The 27,677-nt window shown below is 42.7% G+C and overlaps 1 protein-coding gene across 1 annotated transcript in view; it reads left to right on the plus strand.

Moving 5' to 3' along the window:
- LOC120910385 (M1-specific T cell receptor beta chain-like) overlaps positions 1–27,677 on the plus strand; it is a 68,442-nt gene continuing 40,765 nt past the window's right edge. The window contains exon 1 of the mRNA XM_040322144.1: positions 1–442. Coding sequence (XP_040178078.1) covers positions 1–442 — 442 coding nt within the window. The remainder of the gene's footprint in view (positions 443–27,677) is intronic.

Below are 27,677 nucleotides of genomic sequence, written 5' to 3' on the forward strand. Positions count from 1 at the left end.
ATGATCCAGTTGAATGATAACGACCGGGGGATCGTATTGACTTATGAGGCTAGTCCCTCTTCAATTCACTTCCTGGATCTGGAGATCACCACCACTCATGACAGATTAGAATTTAAGACGTATTTTAAACCTACCGACCGGAATGGATACATTCCGGTCGATAGCTGTCATCACCGGAGATGGCTAGAATCTGTCCCACGGAGTCAATTCCTCCGCCTTAGGAGGAACTGCACCAGGGATAGCGACTTCTATCTCCAGAGTGACATGTTGAAAACTAGATTTCTTGACAAAGGGTATCGACCTTCACTGGTTGATGATGCCATTAATTCTGTCTCTGCCACGGATAGGGCTTCCCTTTTACAGGTTAAACCCAAGGTAGCCAAACAGGAGAGTTTTAAGTGGTCCTTCTTCACCAGTTATTCCATTCAACATAATGAGATTAGTAAAATCTTAAATCGCCACTGGAAAGTTCTTCTTAATGATAGGATTCTGGGGCCATCACTACCGAATAGAGCTGGCATCATTTTCAGAGGTGCCCGCTCGGTTCAAAGTGACATAGCCCCTAACACTATCGATCCCCCAAAAAAGGTATCTTTCTTTCCCGAGGCTAATGGATTCTACCCATGCCGTTCCTGCAACGTTTGTGTCGCTAATACTATAGTCAGACGTAAAATGGATTCATTCTCCTCAACGGTGACAGGTCGCATATATACAATGAAGCAGTTTACAACTTGCTTTACAAGCTATATTGTCTATCTCATAACATGTCCTTGCAAATCCCAATATGTGGGACGGACTATAAGGAATTTTTCTATCAGGGTTAATGAGCATATAGCAAAGATCAAAAAGGGTTGTCCCAAACATACGGTGTCACGGCACTATCTCGAACACCATCACTCTGATCCAAAGGGATCATTGTTCCAGGTGATTGATAGATTTGTTCCTCATTGGAGAGGTGATTCCAGAATCAGGGGTGTCTCAAGACTTGAGACTTTTTGGATACATGAGCTCAAGTGTTATACCCCACATGGTATGAATGTCGAATGGGACGTCAATTGTTACATTAACCAGGGGTGAGCACTTCGAGTTCTCGTGTCCATTCTATATAATAATATTTTCAGAACATTTTTTGATATTCCTTAAATATTTTTTATATCACCCCATATGTGTTATATATAGAACTCTTTTCCATGTCTATTTTCATCCGTTACAGATCCATGGAGAGAGTTACATATATATATATTTTTTTTATATTTTAGTTTTTTGTTGAGTTCAAGTCTATTCATTTATTACATTTGCTAGTGCAGACTCAATGTGGTTGATAATTATTATCCATGTTGTTTCTCCGCCGCAAAGATTATTATCATTAATTTTCTGATTTAATACTGTGTCATTTGGTGACCTGCGATGTCCCAGTCTGGGCGGGACATTCGGGGCCACCTTTGCACTGTATGCAAATAACTCTCTGACACTTCCCGTTCCATATGGGAATTTATTCTGAGCATTTCCCTACACGCCCCATTGGTTGACATCTCACTTTAATTTAGAGACATATATCTAAGTGTCTGATCTGTTTAGTATTTGGCACTTTGAGTCTTACTGTGAGTTTGCTCACGGTGTGTGCAACGCCCCTAGGCTGCTATAGCCTGTGAGTTTGTGGTATCTATTATCGCTTCTCCGATTGGTTGACGGTGATTCGTCACGCGATATGCTGTCAGCCCCACGGCGTACGCCGATTGGTAGCTGCGGCTGCGTGATGTATTCCCGCCCTCCGGTCGGTATGGTTGGGTCCCCAGCTCTCTGTCAGACACTGACTACAAGGCACGCCCCCCGATGCCCTATTGGTACGCGTATTCTCTCGCGTCTGATAGGCTATCGCGAGGCATCTGCTGATTGGCCTGAGCGGCTTTTGGCCACGCCTTTTGGCACGTCCGATTGGTGCTTGCGCGGTTTGTATATACCAGCGCTGCACCGATCGGAGTCATTGCGGGGTTGTTCCCCATTTATCCAACCATCTATGGGGGAATCTAGCTTTTTATATAACAGCACTGTCACTCACTGATGACAGGTTGCTGCTGGCCCGTTTGTTTCACTGCATCGATTATGTAATAGGCCACAATTTAACATGGTAGTGCAGTGTCCCCATACACAACATTCAGGAAGTTTCCCTGTCTGGTGACACAACTATGAGCTATGTCTAGTTCCGCTGTTTTTTAGAATGTTGTACATCATTCTAAGCTACATCATGTCACAGTATGCAACGAATATACCGTGGTGGTATAGTGTTCTCATAGACATTAATTAGAGAGTTCCTTGTTTGGTGACACAGTATAAATTATGTTTTTTGCTGAACTATAAAGTGTTGCAGAATACTAGCTCCGATTAATATGACATATGCATTTTGTTGAGATGTACTGTATTTGATGCATGAGATTATTGGTATTTTATGCATATTAGATTGGAGATCTATTGTGTTTTTTATTTATTTATTTATATGTTTGTTACAACGCATACTTGTTACATCATATCCTGTTTTATGGCTCCACCCTGTTGGGGGAGGGCCCTGTAACCACTATGTGTATTTAAGCAAGCAATGTGGGGGTGCATCTTTATGCCCCTGTTGAAGGCTTACTGAGCCGAAACGCGTCGGGTATTGCCATCGAGCACCCCACATTGCTACCCCTGTACGTGATCACTTTTATCCTTGTCATTTTTATGACTTTTACAAATAAACCTATTGGTTTTTATTGACCTGCACCATTGGAGTTCCTTTTTCTTTTCCATTTTCATATCATCCACCGCATGGCTTCATTGTGAGCTCTAGCCACGTCCTCTGCCTGCATCTCCTGATTGATGGTCCAAAGATCCTATTCAGAGCCTGTGGCATTGACGCTAATACACCATTCAAGTACTGCGGGTTCCTGTTATCCATTCCATTGGAGTTCCAGCCCTGCATATGATCCAAGTCCGGTTTCTAGTGGCCCCGGCTCTCAAAGACCACAATGTTTGGCTGACTCTTTGCTATAAGGTAGTAGAGTCCAACACCATCTGGTAAGAGTGTTTTACCTATTTCATACTTTGATGTGATTGTGATCCTCACGGGGTTCTACAGACAACTTGCACACCTGTTGTATCTTAATCACTGGATTGCAGCTCACCTGTTTTCCTGCATCAATTATTCCATCTGACGTCTACTTATCTTCAAACATAGACTTCATTCATTTTTTGTTTTACATTGAGCATTGTTTTAGTCACTTTCATCCATGCCAATTGTTTATTTTTATGCTCTTATACCATGAGAGTTGTTACCTCACTTGGTACTATATAATTTTGAGTTTGTTAGCGCTACATTTTTTGTTTATTATTTTGCTGGCTTTGTTTGTTTGTATGTAGCAGCTTGTTACTTATTTTTATATCAGCGCAGTTTTTTCTTTAATCTATCAAATAGGAGACGACCGGAAAGGCCACCCACAAAATTAATTTCGATTGGTCTATTGGGAACCAGACAAATTCAGTATATGCAGGGCCGATCCGCCCTATAGGCTCACTATTCAAGCCGCTTAGGGCCCCGCAAAGTTGCGGAGGGCCCCCCAAATCACTAGAGGCCCCGTCTGGTGAGAAGTAATTTTTCAACTCGCTGGCTGCATGGGAGAAGAGGTAAGAGGCAGCACCCCCCGCTTTTTACATTAATGTAAGATGTCATTTCTGACTGCAGAACACTGTCGGCAGCGCCCCCCCTCCAATTGTCAACTTTAGTGTGACATGTCATTTTCGCCACCCCCCCACTCCCCCCCCCGCTTCTCAACTTTAATGTGACATGTCATTTTGCTTAGGGCCCCCGGGAGGTCAGGATCGGCACTGAGTATATGGCCACCTTAAACAGAGATAGTTAAATTCTGTAATTACTGTAATATGATCACATAGCAAAGGATAGGTGAAAGGAGCCCCTCACCTCATGGGCCCCGTGACCCTGGCACCTTCTTCTGTCAGTAGTTTAGTCAATGGCACTTGGAAAGGGACAAGTCAGTTGGCAGATCCTCTGGAAACATCTTGCCATCTGGACTTTTTCTCATAATCCCGTTTCTGAGCTGTGATAAAAAGTGAGTCAACAAGTCATGCAGGGAGGTGACTTATATCCAACGTAAAAACATCAGTTTTTCTGATCTCCTCAACATCCTTTACACTGTATGGTGAAAAGTTTGTGAACACCTAAATATCACACCTACACATATGGAATCCACTCCAAATGATTGCGTTGAGTTGTTTCTGGTGAAGGGAACTGTTAATACTACAGCATAGAAACATTTTGCAGACAATTGTGCAATTCCAACCTTGTGGGCACACTTTAGTGAAGACCCTTTTCTGTTTCACCATGACTGTACCCCTCTGCATAAAGCCAGCTCCATAAAGGCATGGAATACTGAGTTTGGTTTGGACGAACTCGAGTGACCTGCACAGAGAACTGGCCTCAACCCTACAGAAACGAAACTCTCAAAACAAAAAAAGATGGCGCTGCACTCCAAATAAAAAACATAAAGGTAGGTGAAGTAAAGTACCTGTGCCTGGACCACCACTACACACTCCAATCCACAACTCAAAATAGAAAAAAGTCCTGCAACAAAGCAAAATGCAGTTACAAAACCATAGGATCTCATTAGTGCTCATCAGTGAAGAAGAAAAATAAAATACTTTCTTTTAAAATTTTCCAACAGAAACTAAGAAAAACATTTTTTTTCAAAATTTTCGGTGCTCTTTGTTTGGCAAGACAAAAAAAAAAACCTGATGGTCTTTTTTCCCGTGATGATTAACCACTTAAAGCGGGGGTTCACCCTAAAAATAATTTTCTAACATTACATTGAGCTCAGTCTTGACATTGACAGTATGCCAATGTTTTTTTTTTTTTTGCTGTACATACCTCGTATAGCTATTTTCTTAGCCGGATTCCGGGTAGCGAATCCCGCGTGAGTGGGCGTTCCTATGCAGCAGTTAGTGATTGACGTGATGACAAAAACTCCCCCACCCGTCGCATAAGGAGCGTCACGAGTTGCCGAAAGAAGCCGAACGTCGGTGCGCAGGCGCCGACTAGACGTTCGGCTTCTTTCGCTACCCCCGCAGGAGCCGCTGGTTATAGATTGGGATGGCGTGTTACCTCTATGAGCGTCTAGGGGTAGATAGTTGAGAGCAGCATAAAAATGGAATGTCCAAGCGGCAGGTGTCTTTCTTGTGCTTTTATTCTTGCCCAACACGGCAACAGTAAACTTGAGGTAGACAGGAAAAAGGTGGGTGAGGAGGAGAATTGCAGATTCAGGCCTAACAGAACAGAAGCAGTCCTGCTTCAAACGATACTTTACTCTCGTCGCCACTCCAGCTGGAGTGGGTATAGTGTACCTGGACAGGCCTCTCACACCGACCTGGCAGCCAGGGTATCACTCGGAACCTTGGAAGAAAAACAAGTCTCTGCCACAGACCTGGTGCAAATGAATATCAGGGAAGAACCTCTGCCACAGGCCCTTCCCTAGAACGTAGATTATGAAGTGAATCTTCCTTGGTGAATTTAGTGCCTGAATCTCCCTCAGGTAGCTCTTACTTGGTCACCGATTGACAGGTTGCTGACATCCAACCTCTCAATATCACCTCGATCCCCGATGGATGGTCTAAGCCCTGTTGGATCGCCTGCCTCTCCGGCTCTCCTCAGACAAACTCCCCACCGAACAGCACAACTCGCTTGGGATCTCTTTTTTAGATTTTCGGGGACCGAGTCGATCACTGGGGCTCCGCCATAGCTTCAGTTGCTCCGGGCCAATAGGGTCCCGGAACCAAGGACACCGCGAAGGTGGGCGCCACACCTGGAACAAGAAGAACCCCGCCTAATCACGTCCGCTTATAAAGTACCCTCCCCCAGCATGCCCCGCGAGGGAAAATCCCTCCTAATTGGCTGCTGGCAAGAGGCACTCCTACCTAGACTCCACTACCGCCACCTGCCGCCCCGGGGTGGAAAGACACCTCAGGAACACAGAATGAACCGACAGTAAAGTCCAGCTGAGCAGAGGCTTAATTTACACAAATTACCTGAATGAGAGCTAACTAACTAACTCTCTCACCCCCCTCTAAATTTAGAATAGCACCTGGACTGAAAGTACACAGGCGCTACACCCGTCATGGTATTCAAGAACGATTGGTCACATCAGCACATCGAACCCGGCACCATTGTTGCGAGGAAACCCAGTCCCTGAGAACCACGTATGAGTAGCGTGGCCAGCAGGGGGAGGACGCTAGGCGGTAGGACTGCCAACGCCATGGCAACCCAGGCCTTCCCGCCACCCAGATGTAAACACAGCGCCACCTTGGGGAGATGAAGGGAATGCACTGTGGTAATGTGGAGAAAGAAGGCAACCCGGGGTGAATGAATAAAACATTAAACAGACCAAGACCAAACTAATGACAATAAAAAATGAGACAAACTAAAGGGAGATTCAGAATGAGATCAACACAGAACACAGAAACAGAAGTTAAAGATGAAATACAGCCAAGGCTTTTTTGTCTGTGACCTGCTGTCAGCTGACATCACAGAACCAGTCCAGGCTGGGGAAAGATTATAGCCATATGGTTGGGATCTGCCCACATGCCTGGACCGACACCCGGCTCACCTTCATGGTGAGCTGCTGAGAGCCTGAGCCAGCTGATCCCACCCCTCCTCAGCCCAGAACTCCAGTGAGCATGGGGGGGGGGGGGGGGCAGAGCAGAGAGCGGTCACCAGCTTTCTGCTCATCGAGCTGTGAGAACAGAGAGATCAGCGGTGTTTGATCGCTCAGTTCTCAGTGTAAAGCCTCGTACACACGATCGAACTTCCATCAGACAGATCCGTGGATTTTTGTCCGAAGGGCGTTGTCCGTAAACTTGTTCTGCATACAGACGGCAGAACATTTTCATCCAACATACAACAAACTACGTCGCTTTTCAGCTCTTTACCACCACCCTTTGGGAAACTTCTGCTATTGTTGTCTGATGTTTAGCATTGGTTTGTACTTTAGATTTCAGTCCAACGGATTTGTGTACACACGATCGGATAATCCGACGGAACTCATTGGAAGATTTCACCTCTATTACTTTTCTGGGGACAACTCAATTTGTGATTTTCTTTTATTTTCACTTTCAATGATAATGATAATGGTAGACTGGACAAATAGTGGGGGGAGGGGGTCTTTTTAATGGGGACACATGCATCAATAAAAAAATGACAGATGTTCTAAACCACCTCCACTGTATCTAAAGCAACAAAAAAAACATTTGCCTTTAGTTACACTTTAAGCAGAGAACATGCGACTCAAATGATGACATAAAAAAAAAGAGATCTTCTGCACTCTAGTGGTAAGACGTAAAATCACAGCCTAAAAAATAATAAAGAACGTGAATGTGAATACACTGGATGGTAAAGTATATGGGTTTACACAAACTGGGAATATGACAAGATTGGGTTGACCCATAGAGGTTGGATGTTTTCTGTAGATCACTGAAAAGCCATCAGGTGAACCAATCTTCGCTGCAGACCAATCACTTTTTGGAGGATATGTTGGCACCTTATCCACACTCTATAATGATGACTAGTCATGAAATGAATGGCACAATGGCTTTCTGAGCTTTGGGGGGAGGGGTGCTGGAGTTGGTTGTGCTTCAGATTCCAGTTGCAGAACCCCCCCCCCAAAGCCAACCACCCCTCCCCCTCCCTCCTGGATGCCCTGCCCTGCCCAGCCTCTGAACTCCTTCTCCCATCACTGCACTGCACACAGCTTGGTCACAGGTAGCAGAGCTCCTCCTCTCCACACAGCACATACCTGAGATCAGATTCCCTTTGCATATGGCCACAATCTGCACAATGTGTAGCTGGCCACTATGTTGCAGTTGTGACCTGTGAAATTCCCTGGTCAAGCAACAGTCAGCTACACACTGTTCAGATCATGGCTGTGTGTAAGGGAATCCGATCTCAGCTATGTGCTGTGTGGGGAGGAGGAGCTCTTCTGCCTGTACCCAGGCTCTGTGCAGTGCAGAGATGGGTAAGGGAGCTCCGCTGAGTGCCCTCTGTCCTCTACTGTGCCAGAAGTGACCTCTGTCCTCAACCCTGTGGACCACTGTACTCTACCCTGCATACCTCTGCACAGAATAGCTGAGACCAGATTCTCTTACACACAGCCGCAATCTGCACAGTGTGTAGCTGGCTGCTGTGTTGCAGTTGTGACCTGTGAAATTTCCTGGTCAGGCAGTAGCCAGCTGGCTACACACTGTCCTGGTGACCCCTGTTCTTCGCCCTGTGGACCCCTTACACTCTGCTACTGACCCCTGCCCTTCTCCCTGCTGACTCCTGCCTCACAAACTGTTGACCCTATCCTCTGCCCTCTTTACACTACCCTGCTGACCTCCCATCCTCTGCCTGCCCCCTGATATCTTTTACTGCAACCCCACATCAGACAGGCTAGATTCAGATCTGCTAAGAGGTCCAAAGAACCCCTTTTTCTAAGCCACTTTATTCAGGTAGATCAACCAATGATCAACCTTGTACAAAAGTTTGGATGTTTATTGTTTCATATTTCCAAGCACTGTGCTAAATGATTGTTACTGTACTCTTGTCTTGCAGTGTCGAGGCCTTGGGTTCCTTATCCACCAAAGATGCTATCTAAGTAAAGTTGCTCAAACAATCTACAAAACATATTATTAGGTATATCTAAATGTGTGTGTTGCCCAGGAGCCATCTCAGTCTAATGAACTGCACTTTAATATCACTTTTGGATGGAACATCCCTTTAACAAGTACTGAACACCTTCCAAACTGAGTATTTTTTATTTAAAATGCATATACTGTATGGCCAAGAAACAACAACTTTTTTTTATATTGTATGGAAAGGTTAAATCCCCTTACAGTTTATTTTTTGTTGTTTGTGTGCCATTAGGAAATTTCTCCTCACTTCCTGTCCCAGAAATAAACAGGAAGTAAGAGAAAATGTCTTACCAGGAGGGGAATTCGCCTCTTAGACAGGTTTCCACAGATTCCCCCTCATCTTTTCTTCTGGGGACAACTCAAAAATGTGTCAATGGTCACCAACACAAAGGGAAGGGTGCATCTCCACAACTGGGATTCAGACACATTTTTTGTTTACTTGTCTTTATGCGGTCCTTAACCACTTCAGCCCCAGAGTATTTGGCTGCCCAATAACCGGGCCATTTTTTGCAATTCGGCACTGCGTCGCTTTAATTGACAACTGCGCGATCGTGCGACGTTGCACCCAAACAACATTTTTCCCACAAATAGACCTTTCATTTGGTGGTATTTTTTTGCGCTATAAACAAAAAAAATGCGACAATAAGCATATATTGATTGGTTTGCGCAAAAGTTATAAAATAGGGGGTCGTTTTATGGCATTTTTATTATAATTTTTTTTTTTACTAGTTGTGGCGGCGATGTGCGATTTTTATCGTGACTGCAACATTATGGCGGACACATCGGACACTTTTGACGCTATTTTGGGACCATTGTCATTTATACAGCGATCAGTGCTTTAAAAATGCACTGATTACTGTGTAAATGACACTGGCAGGGAATGGGGTTAACCACTAGAGGGCGAGGAAGGGGTTAAGTGTGTCCTAGGGAGTGATTCTAACTGCGTGGGGGCTGGGCTACTAGTGACACAACACTGATCACTACTCCCGATGACAGGGAGCAGACCCTGTCACTAGGCAGAACAGGGAGATGCCTCGTTTACACAGGCATCCCACGATTCTGTCTCTCCGTGACACGATCGCGGGCCACCAGCGAACATGGAGTTTGCGGGGCCTGCGGGCACGGTCATGGAGAGTACAGCGGGCGGACACGCATGGCACGGCTTCTTAATGGGGATGTACGGGTACATCCATTTGCCTACCGCTGCCATTCTGACAACGTATATCGGTGTGCAGAGGTCGGCAAGTGGTTAGGGCATTATTCCTGCCACTGACACCAACAATGGGGCGTAATTCCTGCCACTGACACCAACAATAGGGTATGATTCTTCCAACTGACACCAACAATGGGGCACTATTTTTTCCACTGATACCAATGATGGGGCACAATTACTCCTGCTGACACCAACAATTGGGCACTATTCCTCCCACTGACACCAACGATGGGGCACTATTCCTTCGACTTAAACCAAGGATGGAGCACTTTTCCTCCCACTAATACCAACGATGGGGCATTTTTCCTCCCACTAATACCAATGATGTGACATTATTCTTCCCACTGACACCAATGATGGTAAACTACCATGTTTTTGTACCATACTCTGCTGTATATTCCCTCTATTTTCCAAAAATCTGTGGAGGATAAAGAATTTACTATTTTTACAGTAAATGATCCTGAAAGATCATTTATGTTCTAAAAGTGTTCCTTTTTTGTTAGCTTCTTAGAAAGTGTTTCAAAGAAAGTATTTCAGTATCCTCCAAGCTGTTCTCATTTCCTGCCAATAACCTTATTTCAGGAAACAGTTATTTACAGACTGGATGGGAAAGTTATAGAATAAACTGTAGAAGCAAATTAGAAACAATGGTCTGATCACCAGAGATAAAGAGATAAAAAAAATCCAACTGTCCACAGGCACTTGTTTCCTCAGGATATCACTGGGTGAATAATTCAAATAAAAAAATGTTTGGGGAGAAAAGTGTCAACTATATTATTTTCTATTGTGAAAGTTGTCTTTTGGAACCACCTGCAGGTCGATTACAATATGGTTGTAATATTGCTACATCTAGTACTAGTTAGTCATGTTCTATTGAACTTGGTTTGCAATTTTAAAGACATTTTATACTACTTTTTTGGTTCTAATGAGTTTCAGGAACATACCCTACCTACAGTTATATCATCACAAGTATCACTGACACCCATCCAACCACCATGGAATGTGCCAAGAAACATATTGACTGTCCAAGAACAGGATGGGAGGTGTGGAAGTTGTGGAACTATCCTGTTCTAGTTATATAATCCCACTCTTGCTGTCATGACCGGGGTAGCTAAGATGTACATCCCATAGTTTGACTGCCACCATATTTACTTACTCCAACCTTAAACCCCCCACTTAACCTTACCTATAATAACGAGACCAAACTTGAGCTGGAGTAAAACTGGCCAACGGCAGCCTTCTTGAATCATAAATATTAAATCGATATATACCGTATTTATCGGGGTATACCGCACGCCGGCGTATAACGCGCACCCCAACCTTAGAAAGGTAGTTTAAGGAAAAAAAGAAAACTTACATTTTTGCCCTGCGTCCATCGGCGGCCTTGTCCGGCATCCGTTTGCGGCCTTGCGCGGGGTCCGTCCAGCCTTGTGGGTGTCCGTCTGCGGCTTCCTTGCGCTGGGTCCGTCCAGCCTTGTGGGTGTCTGTCTGCGGCTTTGGAGGTGTCCGTCTGCGGCCTCCATCCAGGTGTCCGTCTCCGTCCAGCGTGTCCGTCTGCGAGTCCATCCGCACCTTGCCCGAGGTTGCAGCGGTGTTTGTTTTTGGATTTGGCGCCGAGAGGAGCCGGATTTCCTGTGTGTTCGGCTCCTCTCGCGTGGCTGTTGGCGGTGCCGAGCCTAGCGCGCAGTAGGCTCGGCTCTAGGCTGCGGCGGGCTGAGCCGAGCGTGGCCGAGCCTAGCCGAGTGCGCAGTACACTCGGCTCGGCTCTAGGCTCAGAGACACAAAGACAGCGGGGATCGGCGTATATCGCGCACCCACGATTTCCCCCTGATTTTAAGGGGAAAAAAGTGCGCGGTATACGCCGATAAATACGGTAACATATTTTAACCATATTTAACCATAACAAATCTCAAATATCAGATCCTCCCCCCGGTGGTCTTTGACGGCACTTCCCAACATAATCATTTTCACTACTTCACTGCGGGCCTTTTACCATACTAGGCCTCCAGCCGAAATAACACCAGCTCTGAGACAACCTGTTACCCGCAGCGCCACCATTACCATCTTCAGCTAACCCTTGTTAACTGCACACACCAGGGGGCCCATACCACGGATGAGTCCCCCACACTTCCACCTCATAGGATAGTTACCACCATCAAAGACCACCACCGCCAACCGTCCACTGCCATGACGTGTACTGAAAGAAATAAAAGTTAACGAAAACCCAGGGAGGGTGGAAATCCTCTCCTCTAAAGCCCTGTACACACGATCGGATATCTGATGGAATCTAATCCGATGAAGCTGACTTTCATCAGTCTTGCCTACACACCATCGGTCAAAAATCGGACCAAACGCGGTGACGTAAAACACAACGAAGTGCTGAGAAAAATGAAGTTCAATGCTTCCAAGCATGCGTCGACTTAATTCTGAACATGCGTGGATTTTTGACCGATGGACTTCCACACAGACGATCGTTTTTTTCTATCAGTTTTTTATCCATAGGAAAAATTTAAAACATGTTCTATTTTTTTTTCACCGATGGAAAACAAACCGATGGGGCCCACACACGATCGGTTTGTCCAATGAAAACAGTCCATTGGTCTGTTTTCATCTGGAAAACTGATCATGTGTACAGGGCTTTACTGATTCCCCTGCTGTGTTGCCCAGGTCACCCCTCCTGTCCCTTAAATAAACAAAACCCCTCCTCTCCACAACTTTTCCTCCAATCCCTTAATACCCCCCACTTTCCAAACTAACTTCCTTAACCCCTGCTGTCCCTTATCACTCCTGTCATGCTGGCCCTCTGCTAGCTCCTTTCCAATCCACTCGCTCCAGGCTTCTCTGGAAGTCTGTATAGATGTTATTTTTTTCTTGATTTACATGGCTGAAAGTGTGGACTGTTGTCAAATTGCTGGGGTAAAGATGTTAAAACACCATTACCCCAGGTCAGCATTGGTTGTTTCAATTTGACGTTGATGACAACTTTTATGCCTCTTGCAAACTAGTTGTCCTCATTAAGAATGAGCTCCCTTGCCAAACAGTGGACTTTCAGTCCATTGGGCAGGAGTCTTAAGCCCCGTACACACGGTCGGACTTTTGCCCAACCAACTTCAAAATCCGGCACTTTTCGTATTTGTCCGACCGTGTGTACGTTCCATCGGACCAACTTTTTTGGCTTCAATCGGACAAAAAGTTGGGTCTGTGAACGGACCAACTTTCTGTTCCGAAAAGTCCGATTGTGCAAAGTGCGACCGTGTGTACAGCAAACCATCGGACTTTTTGAACAAAGTACAAATGCGCATGCTCAGAACCAATGTTAAACTCAACCAACAATAGCAGAAGTTAACCAAAGGGTGGCGGTAAAGAGCAAGTAAAACCACGTGATGTTGGGAAAGTGTTAGAAAAGTTTGCAGAAAAGTCCGAGCGTGTGTATGCTATGGGTGTGATCGGACAAATCAATTAAGTCAAAAATCCAAGGGAAATTTTGTTGGATGTCCGACCGTGTGTACGAGCCTTTACATTATATGTAGTAGCAGGTTTTTCTTCTAATTTTCCACTGTCATTGTTGTTAATGGGGTTGTAAAGGTTAATTTTTTAATGGCTAAATAGCTTGCTATAAGCTAGTGCATTGCTATTTCACTTACCTGTTCCTTCGATTTCCCCTGAAAATGTAATTAATCCTTCTTTAAAAAAGTAATTTCCTGCTTCTCTTCCTTGAGCTTTCCACCAGCATCCGAGCCGTTATGCCTGGTGGAAAGTGATTGTGCTCGCCCCCTCCCTTGGACTACAACCTTGCGTGTACGTTTCACAGGCACGGAGGTAGGGGATAAGTGGGCGTATCTATGATGCCGTAGCTCCGCCTCCCGTGCATTGGTTTTCTTTTGCACTAAGCTTTACTGCCCGCCTTAACTCCGCCCCCTTGCTGCCTTCAGAGTCAAAGTAGTTCATATTACCATTTGAATTTTAAGTTGGTGCTGCGTAGGCTGGGGAGGCGGGAATGGGCGTTTACTAGTGGGCGGCGTGTTAGGCGAGATTAAGAAAAAATGGCAATGCGCATGCGCGATGCCGCTAAGCATAATGGGAAATGTAATTCCATGGTTGCCGTGACGTCGATGTAACGCACGCGCACCGCAAACCCGGAAATACAGCATAGAAATGATAGAGGAAAGCAAGAGGACGATAAACACCTACTATTTTCACAGGTAATTAACGTTTAATGGAAGTGATAACATTTTTAGATATCTGTGTATAACAGAGATCAATAATAGGTTAAAACATTTTTACTTTTACAACCCCTTTAAGGAAGCAGCGAGTGCTGTCACCTGTCACTTTCCTAGCAACAGGTGACCTCATCTGGCCAAATTAATTTAATGGTCGGAAATCCCTGGCCATATAAACAAAGTGACCAGAACACCGTCCAGTACGTCGCTGGACTCTAATGCAACGTACACATGATCGGACATTCCGACGACAAAATCGTGGATTTTTTTTCAATGGAATGTTGGCTCAAACTTGTGTTGCATACACATAGTCACACAAATGTTGTCGGAAATTCCGAACGTCAAGAACGCAGGGACGTACGATGAGCCGAGAAAAATTAAGTTGAATAGGCAGTGCGACTCTTCTGCTTGATTCCGAGCATGTGTGGATTTTTGTGCGTCGGAATTGCATACACACGATCGGAATTTCCGACAGGAACTTTTGTTATCGGAAAAATTGAGAACCAGCTCTCACACATTTGTTGTTGGAAATTCCGACAGCAAATGTCCGATGAAGCCTACACACGGTCGGAATATGCGACCAAAAGCTCACATCGAACATTTGGAACATCGGAAATTCCGATCGTGCGTACGCGGCATAAGTGATTATCCCAAAATGTATACCATTTTTTAAGAGCCAGCGGTTGGCTCTCTTGTAAAGGCCATAATAGCGGCCAACTAGTTACTCAGCATAACATCATCTTTTATAGTTTATACAACAATTGGTTATATATTGTATTATTTGCATTAAAATAAAAATAAATTGATTTTTTCCCCCAAAAATTACATTTTATTCTCTAGAGCAGGGGTGTCAAACTCAATTTCATTGCAGGCCGCATCAGCATTATGATTGCCCTCAAAAGGGCCGATTGTATCTGTAAGATTAGATGTCCAGCGCATCCCCTCCCCTTACATTAGGTGTCAAGAGCCACCCCACCATCAGAAGTTGAGTCCCCCGCTCTCCCTTACATCACAGTGCACCCCCCTTTCCTTATGCTGCCGCTGGGAATAAGCTTTTCACAAGAAGCATTGCCTGATGTGAATAATGCCTCGCACAAAAGAGCTTTCAGAAGACCTACGATTAAGAATTGTTGACTTGGCGCCCGGTTGGGGTGGCCTGTCAGGAGCGAGGGCCCCGACCATGCTCTTGCAACATCTTCTACATGTACCACTGAGACTGAGACTGCCATGAAGTCGAGTTATATCTCTAGTTATTCAATTTTCACTGCACACGGTCTACACTATTTACAATGTTTACACTGTTTATGCTGATTGCATTATTTACAGTATGTATGCATTGTGTTTTACTGAATCTTGTATACTTTTGCTAAAACTAATAAAAACGATTGAAGGAAAAAAAGAATTGTTGACTTGCATAAAGCTGGAAAGGGTTATACAAGTATCTCCAAAAGCCTTGCTGTTCATCAGTCCACGGTAAGACACATTGTCTATAAATGGAAAAAGTTCAGCACTGCTGCTACTCTCCCTAGGAGTGGCCGTCCTGTAAAGATAACTGCAAGAGCACAGCACAGACTGCTCAATGAGGTGATGAAGAATCCTAGAGTGTCAGCTAAAGACTTACAAAAGTCTCTGGCATATGCTAACATCCCTGCGATACGTAAAACACTAAATAAGAATGGATTTAATGGGAGGACACCGCAGAGGAAGCCATTGCTGTCCGAAAAAAAACATTGCTGCATGTTTACAGTTTGCAAAAGAGCACCTGGATGTTCCACAGCAGTACTGGCAAAATATTCTGTGGACAGATGAAACCAAAGTTGAGTTGTTTGGAAAAAACACACAGTGTGGAGAAAACGAGACACAGCACACCATCGTCAAAACATCATCCCAACTGTGAAGTATGGTGGTGGGGGCATCATGGATTGGGGCTGCTTTGCTGCGTCAGGGCCTGGACGGATTGCTATCATTGAAGGAAAAATGAATTCCCAAGTTTATCAAGACATTATGCAGGAGAACTTAAGGCCATCTGTCCACCAGCTGAAGCTCAACAGAAGATGGGTGTTGCAACAGGACAACGACCCAAAGCATAGAAGTAAATCAACAACAGAATGGCTTAAACAGAAGAAAATACACCTTCTGGAGTGGCCCAGTCAGAGTCCTGACCTCAACCCTATTGAGATGCTGTGGCATGACCTCAAGAAAGCGATTTACACCAGAATTCCCAAGAATATTGCTGAACTGAAACAGTTCTTTAAAGAGGAATGGTCAAGAATTACTCCTGACCGTTGTGCACATCTGATCTGCAACTACAGGAAACGTTTGGTTAAAGTTATGCTGCCAAAGGAGGTTCAAACAGTTATTAAATCCAAGGGTTCACATACTTTTTACACTTACACTGTGAATGTTTACATGGTGTGTTCAATAAAAACATGGTAACATTTAATTATTTGTGTGTTATTACTTTAAGCAGACTGTGATTGTCTATTGTTGTGACTCAGATGAAGATCAGATCACATTTTATGACCAATTTGTGCAGAAATCCATATCATTCCAAAAGGGTTTACATACTTTTTATTGCAACTGTATGCCTTATTGCCCATATATACACTGTGATTTTTGTAATAAACGTACCTTTAATAACAGTATTCTATTTTATTCCATCCCAGAGCAGGAGGTCGCGGGCCACATCAGAGGGCTCCGCAGGCCACATGTGGCCCCCGGGCCACTGGTTGGGCACCCCTGCGCTAAAGTGTTTGGGTTTGGCTTGAAGAAAAGGTGGCAACCCTAGTTGTAACCATTCTACGAGCCATCCAAATTCAAATCCTTGCACTTTAAATCATTGAGAGTTCCCTCTAGTGGCTAATCTACAAATCTCTATATTTATTACAATAACAAAATATGGAATAGCAAGCATGCAAAATGTGAAAGTCATATCTAAACTACTATGAGGTACTAAAACATGTGCTTACTAAAAAGTGCACTTTACTTTTATTAATTGAAGGATACAATCACAGGCGTAGAAGGTGGGCTGGGTTAAGTTATGACATCACTGGGTGTGATCTCTTGTTAGATCAATAAACCCGTAAGAAAGTGGGTCAGCAAGCCTCAAAGTACAGAGTAGCAAGATAGATACACTACAGGAGGGTAGCTCATCAAGTTAGTTAAAAAAAAAAATGTTTGGCCACAAATAAAATTCATTGTAGGTGCAGATTTTTATTTATTTTTTTCATTATCAGAATATTAGCTACATTTCAAAATCTCATTTTCATTTATATACTACTGTTATTTTCCATATTAATCAAAGGCTGTTCGGTACTTGAAGAGTTACTTTTGAAATAGGAGGGCCTAATTTTTCTCCTTCATCTTTAAATATAGGGGATCAAACAGACTATTTTAGAAAGAGTTCCCAGAGAACATATTACATTTGTTAATTCAGAAACCACATTAATCACAAGCCTTTACTTACTGGCAACGTGAGAGAGCTAGGAGTCTTCCTGATATTAGTACACCTGGCCCTGCCATTTGCTCTTTTTGTATGAGGTTGTAACATTGTGGGGACAGGGGGCACTGTGATACAGACCTACGAGGCCCCTTTACAAAAACCCCTAATGGGATTTAACATTGAGGAATAGTGCAAATACAGAGTCTGAGTGGTTTTCCAATGAACAGCAACATCAGACAGCAAGATATAAATAGATGACTAAGATGAGAGGCCCTCTTTACTGGTGGGTGTGCAGTAACCTGCATGAGATTTCCTGCAACTATCAGAATCTGCCCTTGTTGAACTGGCATCTAGGGAGGGTTTTCCTTTTTCCGAGAATAATTTTCTATATAATAATATATATGTCATTAACGTGTTGGCATTATTGCCATGATATTAGAGTATTTATTGTTGTGATCAAATGAATTTCACCTAAAAATTAGGCATTTAGTTCAGGTTAACCTCCCTGGTGGTATGACTAGGTCAGATTTTAGGTGCTGAAAGCGGTACCATTATTTTGCATGGAAATTTGGCATTTTATATTGTAGGCCTGCATTTCTTAGAAATAACTCACTTAAATCTGTCCAAACAAAAGTCTAGTAGACATCTCGGGTATGATAAAGTTTAAAACACAAAATCATAAATTATAATATAATAAATAACTATAAATAATTATAACAAATAATAATATAATAATAATAATAAAAATTATTCAATAATGTAATCAAATCAAAAACACTGTAATTTGCTCAGTTGCAGAATTGTCGCTGTCATTACTTTCAGTGTTTGATGATGAATTTCCCCACAAATCGCTATCGTTCAATTCTGCAAGTGATTATAATTTATTTTCGCTGTTTTCTAGCTGCTCTAAAAGCACTTTTAATGTAAACAGACACTTTGGTTGCTATGGACAATCTCCAGTTTCCAGGCAGAAAGAACAGTTTTTATAATATAAAAGTGCATGCAGGACACTGGACAGACCACTAGTGACAAAGGGGGGGGGGGGATTATTTTATACAGTACTGTAATCTGTAAGATTACAGTATACTGTATGTGTATTGTGTTTTTACTTTTTTTACTTTGGCGGCGATCTCCGCCCCCTGTGCGTCGCAACGTCGCAGGGAACGGAGCTCGGCGGCACTTGGGCACTGTGAATCGAGCGAGAAGGACACAACTCGCTCACACAGCGGGGAGACATTGCAGGATACAGGGGACAAGGTAAGTAACCTCTGCCTGGATACTGCGATGCGATCCCAAGTCTTGCTCCGGGATACCGCAAATGGTACTGGATTTCCACCCCGAGCCAGACTCGGTATTACCGCCAGGAAGGTTAAGGTTTACATTATTGGGTCAGGTTGAGGTTAAGATTTGGGTGTGATTAAGAGTTAGATTCCGGGACTAGGGGGTTCATTGAGGATAAAGACATCTCCACCCAAAACGTCTCTCAGTTTTGGACAGAGAAAATAAGGTTTAGAGCCTCTGTGAGCTTTTTACTGCTTTTTATGCCCCAATTAGTGGGATTCCTCTTCTTTCCTATCCAAGTAACAACATCACCAAGACTAGAAGTTAGAAGAAATCTTTTTAATTTAGAGGGATTGCTAAAATATTTTTAATTCGGGGGGATTGCCCTGATTTCATATCCAAGTAACAACAGCAAGAAGACTAGAAGTTAGAAGTTTTTTTTTTAAATACCTCTGCTTCATACATTTCTTTATAGTGGTCTTTACTGGCAGAGCAGAGTAATAGCCACACCCTCCAAGTGTTCTCACACAGACTTACATTGCAGAGAAACAGAGGGAGTCAGTCTGACCACCATTGAGTACTTCAGCACCAGGTCTAAGTTTGGTGCTTATTGGACTGCCACTTTAGTTGAACTTTAATGTAATATTATCTATGCCAGGGGTCAGAAACCTATAGATTGCGATCTACCAGTAGATCGCAAACAGGTGACTGGCAGATTGCGGTCTGGGCTTGCTGACCCGCCATTCCAGAGCATCAAACACAGTGCATTGCAGAGGGACTACTTGTAAATTTGGAGCTTCAGTAGGGAGCAAGAGCCAGATAAGCTGATTCCTCCCCTGTAGTGCTGGCTCTTGTCCCATACAGAGTGACCAACTACACTCCACATCTTATCCCAGAGTGGTGCCAGCAGCAGGAAAGAAGAGAACTTCAGGTCAGTGTGAAGCAATACACTGGGCATAATAGTATAGGGCTGTTTTCATACTGATGTGTTGCAGTTTACCCACACCACGGGGGAAGGGCAGTTTACCTGCAGCTTTCCTGCAGGTTTGCTGCGCTTAGACATAGACTTCTATTATATCCTGTGGGTTTGGTGCACTTTCTGAATGCAGAAGTTTTGGTGCGCTTTTAGTGCACCACACCTGCAGGATATAATAGAAGTCTATGGCAAAGTGCAGCTAACCCAGAAAAGTTGCAGATGCACTGCACCTGTGTTTCAGGTAAACTGCAGCACATCAGTGTAAAAGCTTTGGACAGGTGGTATTTGGCCTTAACGTGTGTATGCAAGGCAGGCTTGAGAGGAATTCCGATGGGAAAAACTTCGGTATTTTTCCTGCCGACAAAAATGGTAATTTTTTTTCTGAGGCATTATAGGGGGCTCAGGACAGTTTGGTCTCATTTACATTTGCAGTTTGTGGGGTGGTAAAACCCCATAGTTAAAACGTGTTTTTATCACCCCCGCCCCAATCGCACCCCCTTTTGCTGCAGTGACCAAAGGTGTACCCATGTCGCAGCAAGAGTTATACGCCCTGTCATGGTTGGTGGGTGTAGCATCCTGCAACCTTCTGCAGTACAGCAAACAAGGGGTTAAAGGAGGAACCCTTGTGTTGCTTTCTAGCCACCTTCTTTAACCCCTTGGACCCCGCAGAAGCATGCAGTTGTGGGGTACTTGCAGAGTGGCCCCATTTACTTGAATGGGACATGATTGGCAGGTGGTAGCACCCACCAAAATCAACAGGGGGTTTATTTCCTAAAACTAGACTTGAAAACAAGGTGAGTAGATCATACCTCTAAAAGACAGGATGAAAGAAAAAATGAGTTTGTGCAGAAGGCAGAGCTCAATAAAAATAAAACTGATTCACATTGACACCCCTATTGAGATGTCACCAAATACTAGATTCTCGGATATGTAAGTCGGCATATTTTGGAAGCTCATAAAGTCACTGTGAACTCTTATGCCCCTCCAGTGTTTGGAAAAGGGACAGTGCTCAGTGTTCTAGGTAAGTGTCTGTTTCTAATATGTAATTAAATAGAATTTAAAAAGGAAGATGAAACTAAACTGACACCTAAACCTAGGACAAAAAAAGACCTACAAATGATGGTTATCTTCTGTGTAATGAGATACCTGCCATTTACATGTTCCAATGTTAGTTGCCAATGCCATACTACGCCAGAGTCAGGTGAAAGGTGTCAGTTAGCACTAATTGCCTATGAAATTATTGGACAGGAAGTCATTTGGGTATTGGAAATATTGATACATACTTTACCTTCTTCATCTTAACTATAATCACATCTGATACACTAACATGTTATTATATTTAAAACCTGAGCAATAACCGGCTTGTGACTTCCATTTAGTAGCCCTGTAAATGGAATAAATAAAAGTGGATATAATCTGACAGATGCAAAGTCTGTATAATTATGCACATTATTGGGTTTGGTAATTAAATATGTAAAACTCAAATGTGGTTCTTGAATTGACTGTACACCCTGTGCAACTATCAAGCTTACTTTGGTGAAGGTACCATTCTGTCAGTTCTTGGTGAGTCTTATTCTTCTTAGTAATAGTTGAATTAGGTTGACCAAACCGGTCGTTATTTGCCTCTGTTATTCTGTAAACACCTATGTAAAATGAGTTCTTTCTCCAAATCTATGCTGGAGGCACACAGGGAGTGCCGTAGTATTGGGGAACAGTACACCAATTTTATGCTCTGTCACCGCTAGGTCCGGATCAGCAATGGCCAATTTTTCCATGTTGTCATAATTATTTCTGTGTCTGCCTTCTGTGTAAGGAAGGATGGGCTGCCAACTATAATGGCTATTACAGCCAGGTCGCTCACCAAGGTTCACAAGTGGTCCTGTCCCTGCTCTGCTGTATTGCCAGGTCATCACAGCTTTTGACCTTTTTTTTCCCTTGGGTGACCTGTATGAATGCCATGCTGACCACACTGCCCGGTAGAAGATACTAAGCATTGTCTGATTTTATGTCCAAGACTATGTACCCAGTCTTAGGCCTCGTACACATGACCGAGTTTCTCGGCAAAAACCAGCAAGAAACTTGCTGGGATTTCTTTTTTTGCAGAGGAAACCGGTCGTGTGTACATTTTTCGACGAGGAAACTGTCGAGGATCCCCTCGAGCCAAAAAGACAGCATGTCTTCTTTTTCCTCGACGGGAATGAAGAAACTTGCCTTGTCGAGTTCCTTGACAGCCTAACAAGGAACTTGACGAGGAAAACGATGTGTTTCGCCCGTCGAGTTCCTTGGTCGTGTGCACGAGGCTTCAGAAGAACTGGAACAATTCTATCAATTCTACAGAGAGTTCTTTTTTTTACTTTTTTTAAGAACAGATGTTGTATAAAAAGGAAAAGTACTAATATTTTATTTTAAAAAATGGAACCCTTTTGAGCTGAGCCAGCACCGGCTTCTTATATGTTTTGGATATGTCAATAATTTCCAGCTCTGTTTCTGTCCATCTGGGCATTTTTGAGTGTTTCCATCCATCTTTGTGTTATTCAGCTACTCTTTTTACATTTTCCCTAATATAAAAAACAGTTTAGCAGTAATTCTGGGAACTCAGTACGGTAACAATGGGAGTCCCTCATTGGGCATAGTAGGTGTGCAGACCCTGGAACCCAGAGCAGGGATAATGGGAACCCCTCATAATGGGCACAGCAGGTGTACAGACTGGGAACTCAGCACAGGGATGGTGGAAACTCTTCATAATGGACACAACAGGTGTACAGACCTGGAAACTCATAATGGGCACAGCAGGCGTGCAGACCCAGGAACCCAGAGCATGAATGGTGGGTACCCTTTATAATAGCCACAGTAGATATACAGATAATATAAATTATAATTTAGTAGGGGCTGTTGGCAGCCCCTCATAATGTGTACATACCTAGAAACCAAGCACAGGAATGGTGGGAACCCACTTATAGTGGGCACAGAAGTGTGCAAACACAGGAGCTCAAATCATGGATGGTGGGAACCCCTCATAAAGGACACAGAAAGTATGCAGAACTGGAAACTCAGTACAGAGATCTCACCAAGAGACTTCTAAAGACATAAGCAATGGTCAGATAATTTAACTCTCCAGCATCCACCAGATAATGAAATATCAGTTTTGTCTGGACCAACCATTATCATAAGTCTTTTAACCTAACTAAACTTCTCCATAAGTACAAAGGAAGACTTTTCAACGTGGATGAATGTGGCTACTTAGACAACTATTGAATAAGTAAAAAAATCAGATCAAAGTATCAAAAGAGGAAAATGGTCTACCGACTAGTAAATTAATGATCCTTCTATGTGGATAACTGCACTCCACCTTTCCGGCAAGGCTGAGAATTATAAAGCACGGCAATCAAATTATTATTTTTTATTTATTTTTTACCTACTTATCTAATCTAATATCTGATCTGATAATTAATATAAATAAAATAGGTGATGGCAAGCAATTGAAAAAAAGGTCAGTTAATCATAATCATTATTATATGTCTATTACATTGAGAGTATAATTAGGCTCAAAGAAAAACTTCTGCTAGAGAGAAGACAGTTTTCTGTGAGGGGTTTCCCTCTGTGACAAACACTGCAGCTTACTTCGGGGCTGGAACGATTCTCTCAGTTCTGGGTGAGTTCAAAATCTCCAAAATTTCCTCAAAATGAATTAATTTCAGGTATAGTTTTTATGCAGCTGTAGCATGCTGTGAGCTCACAGAAGCCTGAGTTCGGCATGGGAACTGTCCTTTCTGTATTAGGTAAGGCTGAGCCAAGAATATATCTTTTATTATGTGGGTTTGTGCATTTATTATAATTTAGACTACTGTCAGTAAGAGATGATGTATATAAAGGCTTATGTGCCAAGGCAGACATGTCCAACTGCTACTTCTTGGGCAGTGTGTGTGGCACTTCTATGTAAGTTAATGAGATGTAGACTATATCACTGAACAGCCACCTTGTAGGAGTAAGTGGACAGAGTCTCTTTTCTGGGTAATCACTTTAAATAATGCCACAATGTTGCCAGTAACTGATATTATGTATCAGTGATGTTAACACACAGCTTTGTTACAACCCCAAGGGGGTTTTTTACTTGCACTGTGCTTGTGTGTCAGTACCGAAAGACAGTATTTTGGTCAGGGAACAGTGTTGTCCGTGTTGGGTAAGTAAGAATTTAATTGTCTATTCTAAGGTGGTTTGGATTGTTCTTTACTTCCAAATTTCCTTTTTGAAAATATGTTATTAATATTAATATACTGTAGGTAATGTTGAAATACTGTATACATATAAGGGGTGAATGTCTTTAAGGATAATTTATTTTGGGCTATAAAAAAAACAGTTAGGCATGCAAAAGCTCACTGAGTCTGTTAGTCCCCAGAATAATGTCCTATGTTAGTTCTAAATTCACTTTGGTGTCTTCCCATTGTGCATTATTATCCCAATTCTATGCAGCTTTCTGATAGAGAACCAGAAATTTACATTTAAGACGAATAGAATCAATAGCAATCTCTAAAATGTCTTTAATTACTTTGCTAGTCTTCTCAGATAGAAAATTCCTTTAAGTTAAAAAAAAATCTTAATAATGAAAATATTACATTGACTGGCTATGGAGTTTTACACTGGCAGTCAACTTGTGTGTCAGTAACAACAGACAGTATTTTGGACAGGGGACAATACTATCTGTGCTGGGTAAGTCTTTAACTGAGCAAATTGCCATTTCTGATATGTTCTTTAATTCTGACCTTCTTTATGAAAACACAATACTGTAAATTCTATTTTATGTAGATATCGAGCTCAGTGTTGGTATTAACTGTATCACTGATATGCCTATTATGTTCAATTTGCCAACAAATGTGAGCAAAGTGTTACTCTAAATCAGCCTTTATCAACTTTTTAAACATGAAGGAACACTTGAAATAACTTTTACGGTCTCATGGAACCCCTGCTAAAAATTACTATATCTAAAACGCATGATACATTAGTGTGATGGTCAGTGGGGAGAATGCTCCTCACATTTGTGATCAATGGGAAGAATGCTCTTTACATTTGTGGTAATTTGGAAGAATTAGCCCCTTACAGATGGCTAAAAAGATCAATGGTGTCAGTGGAAACATATCTGAGAGGTGGAAATTGCTCAAGCAATCTTTGGAGGAACCCTAGGGTTCTATGGAACCTTGGTTGAGAAACCCTGATCTAAATACTCAAAGTTAAATAGGACAAAACTTATTTTAACTTAGTCTATGCATAGCCAAAAATATTTTTAGATAGGGTAACGAAAAGTCAAAACCCTGATCACATTATTTTTTACAGTCTGCATCCTGTTGGGAAGCTCTCCCTTTCATTTCCTGCCTGGAAAGCATAACAGTGAATGAGAGGAAATCTCCCAAAATGAGAAAAATTCACATCTTACACAGTTGTTCCTGGAACAGGTGTCCCCAATGGAAGATTTCCCTTCACCCCTTGCTCTGTTGACAACTCAAAAATGTTGCCCTTCCCATCACTTTCTCTCTCTGTATAAATCGGGGATAAGCAATTAGCGGACCTCCAGCTGTTGCAGAACTACACATCCCATGAGGCATAGAAAGACTCTAAAAGCCACGAGCATGACACCCAGAGGCAGAGGCATGATGGGACTTGTAGTTTTGCAACAGCTGGAGGTCCGCTAATTGCATATCCCTGGTATAAATGGTCAGCAAAACAAGTAGAGATGAGTTTATCTCCCCAAAAATGTGATGGACCACATTAGTGAAAAAAAATATCTTGTATTCAGGTATGTGTGGTTGAGGAAAAATCAAAATTTTCTAAACATGTGCCTGCTTACCAAGCTATCCAGTAGAAATGGCAGTGACAAAGGTTGGGACAAACTATAACACTGTCACAGGGGTCTTAAAGGGACACTTTATTCACACATTTTTGAAGGCTCTCTTTCGACCAGGTCATGGTGTAGGTCAGGGATCGCCAAACGTTTCTGTCTGATGGCTACATCATGTATTTTACAAATATATGTGGGCCAATTTTTTTTTTTATAAAAGTCCCTTATTACATTCAGGAGTTCCTATCAGATCCCCCTATATACATCCAGGAGTGCCCAACAGAGTCCCTCCTTACATTTATATCTATCCAGCAGAGTCCCTCCTTAGATCCATGTGTATCAAGCAGAATCCCCCTAGTTTTGAGGACCCCTTGTGTAGATTTTTTTTAGATGTCTGCAAGGGTGGCATTCTGATCACCACTGTAAGGGTTGCATTCTTACCAATGACCACCAATGTAAGAGGCATTTTTCTCCACTGAAAATTGGGAAAATATAATTGGTTTTAGTAGAAGTTCCCTACGATCTGAATATTACATTGGAAGATCCCCAGGGGTAAGAAGGTTGGGCTTAGAGTATCAGAAATATACCCCACCAAGTCCATCTAACCTGCTCTAATTTTTTTAAATTTGTGGGTTCTTTCTTTTTTTTTTTTTGTGTGATTGTGTATTGTACTATAATTTGTATTTGCAGTATCACATTACAATACTTTTCTTGACACCAGTCCTTTAATGGATGACTATGATATAGATTTGGTACATAGGCGTGTTGATGTGCTCCGGCTATGCTCAGTATTTCGGTGGAGGTACTGTGCTGCATGTACTGGGTAAGTCACGACTAAAGAAAATCTTTGTTTTCTTTTCGATATCTAGAAAATAAAGGTTCCTGCATATAGACGTGTTTAGCCATACTGTGCAAGAATACAGCGTATTTCCTTCTTTAGGAGCCCACAGGTGAGGCATATTGCCTAAAAATATAATTAAAGTTTGCATCAAGACTGTAGATCATAAGCTCAATAATGGCATGCAATGCCAAGCTGCGGTTTCCAAAGCGAGCAAAGCCGTTTCTTGGTATGGTATGGACTCATGGCTGCATCTGGAATATGCAGTTCAGTTTTGGGCTCCAGTTCTCAAGAAGGATATAGGGGAACTGGAGAAAGTGCAGAAAAGGGCAACCAAACTGATAAGAGGCATGGAGGAGCTCAGCTATGAGGAAAGATTAGAGGAACTTTATTCACTCTTGAGAAGAGGAGATTAAGGGGGGGATATGACCAACATGTACAAATAAATATTAGCGGTCCATATAGTGAACTTGGTGCTGAGTTATTCACTTTACGGTCAACACTGAGGACAAGGGGGCACTCTTTACGATTAGGAAAAGAGATTTCACCTCCAAATACGGAAAGGTTTCTTCACAGTAAGAGCTGTGAACATGTGGAATAGACTCCCTGCAGAGGTGATTCTGGCCAGCTCAGTAAAGTGATTTAAGAAAGGCATGGATACTTTCCTAAATGTACATAATATAACTGGGTACTGACATTTAGAGGTAAAGTTGATCCGGGGAATATCCGATTGCCTCTCGGGGGATCAGGAAGGAATTTTTTTCCCTGCTGTAGCAAATTGGATCATGCTCTGCTGTTTTTTTTTTGCCTTTCTCTGGATCAACTGTGGGTATAGAATTGGGTATATGTGATTGTACGATATTATTATAATTTTATTTCTTATGGTTGAACTTGATGGACTTGTGTCTTTTTTCAACCTGACTAACTATGTAACTGTACTTCTGTAACCATACATCTGAGTGGTTACATGTGTACAGGGGCAGATAAACGGCACTGGACATTGACCGTTTGCATCCAGAGGACAGCCACGGCATCTGACAAACTGTCACTGATATTTACAGGCTGCTGGCTGTGGCTGTATGCCACACCTAAGGACTCTTTGGTGCAGAAATATGTCTATGTATAAAGCAAATATTTGGAATTGTAGAAATTTTATAGATTTGGTATT

This window comes from Rana temporaria, chromosome 8 (genome assembly GCF_905171775.1).
Source record: "Rana temporaria chromosome 8, aRanTem1.1, whole genome shotgun sequence".
NCBI lineage: Eukaryota > Metazoa > Chordata > Amphibia > Anura > Ranidae > Rana > Rana temporaria.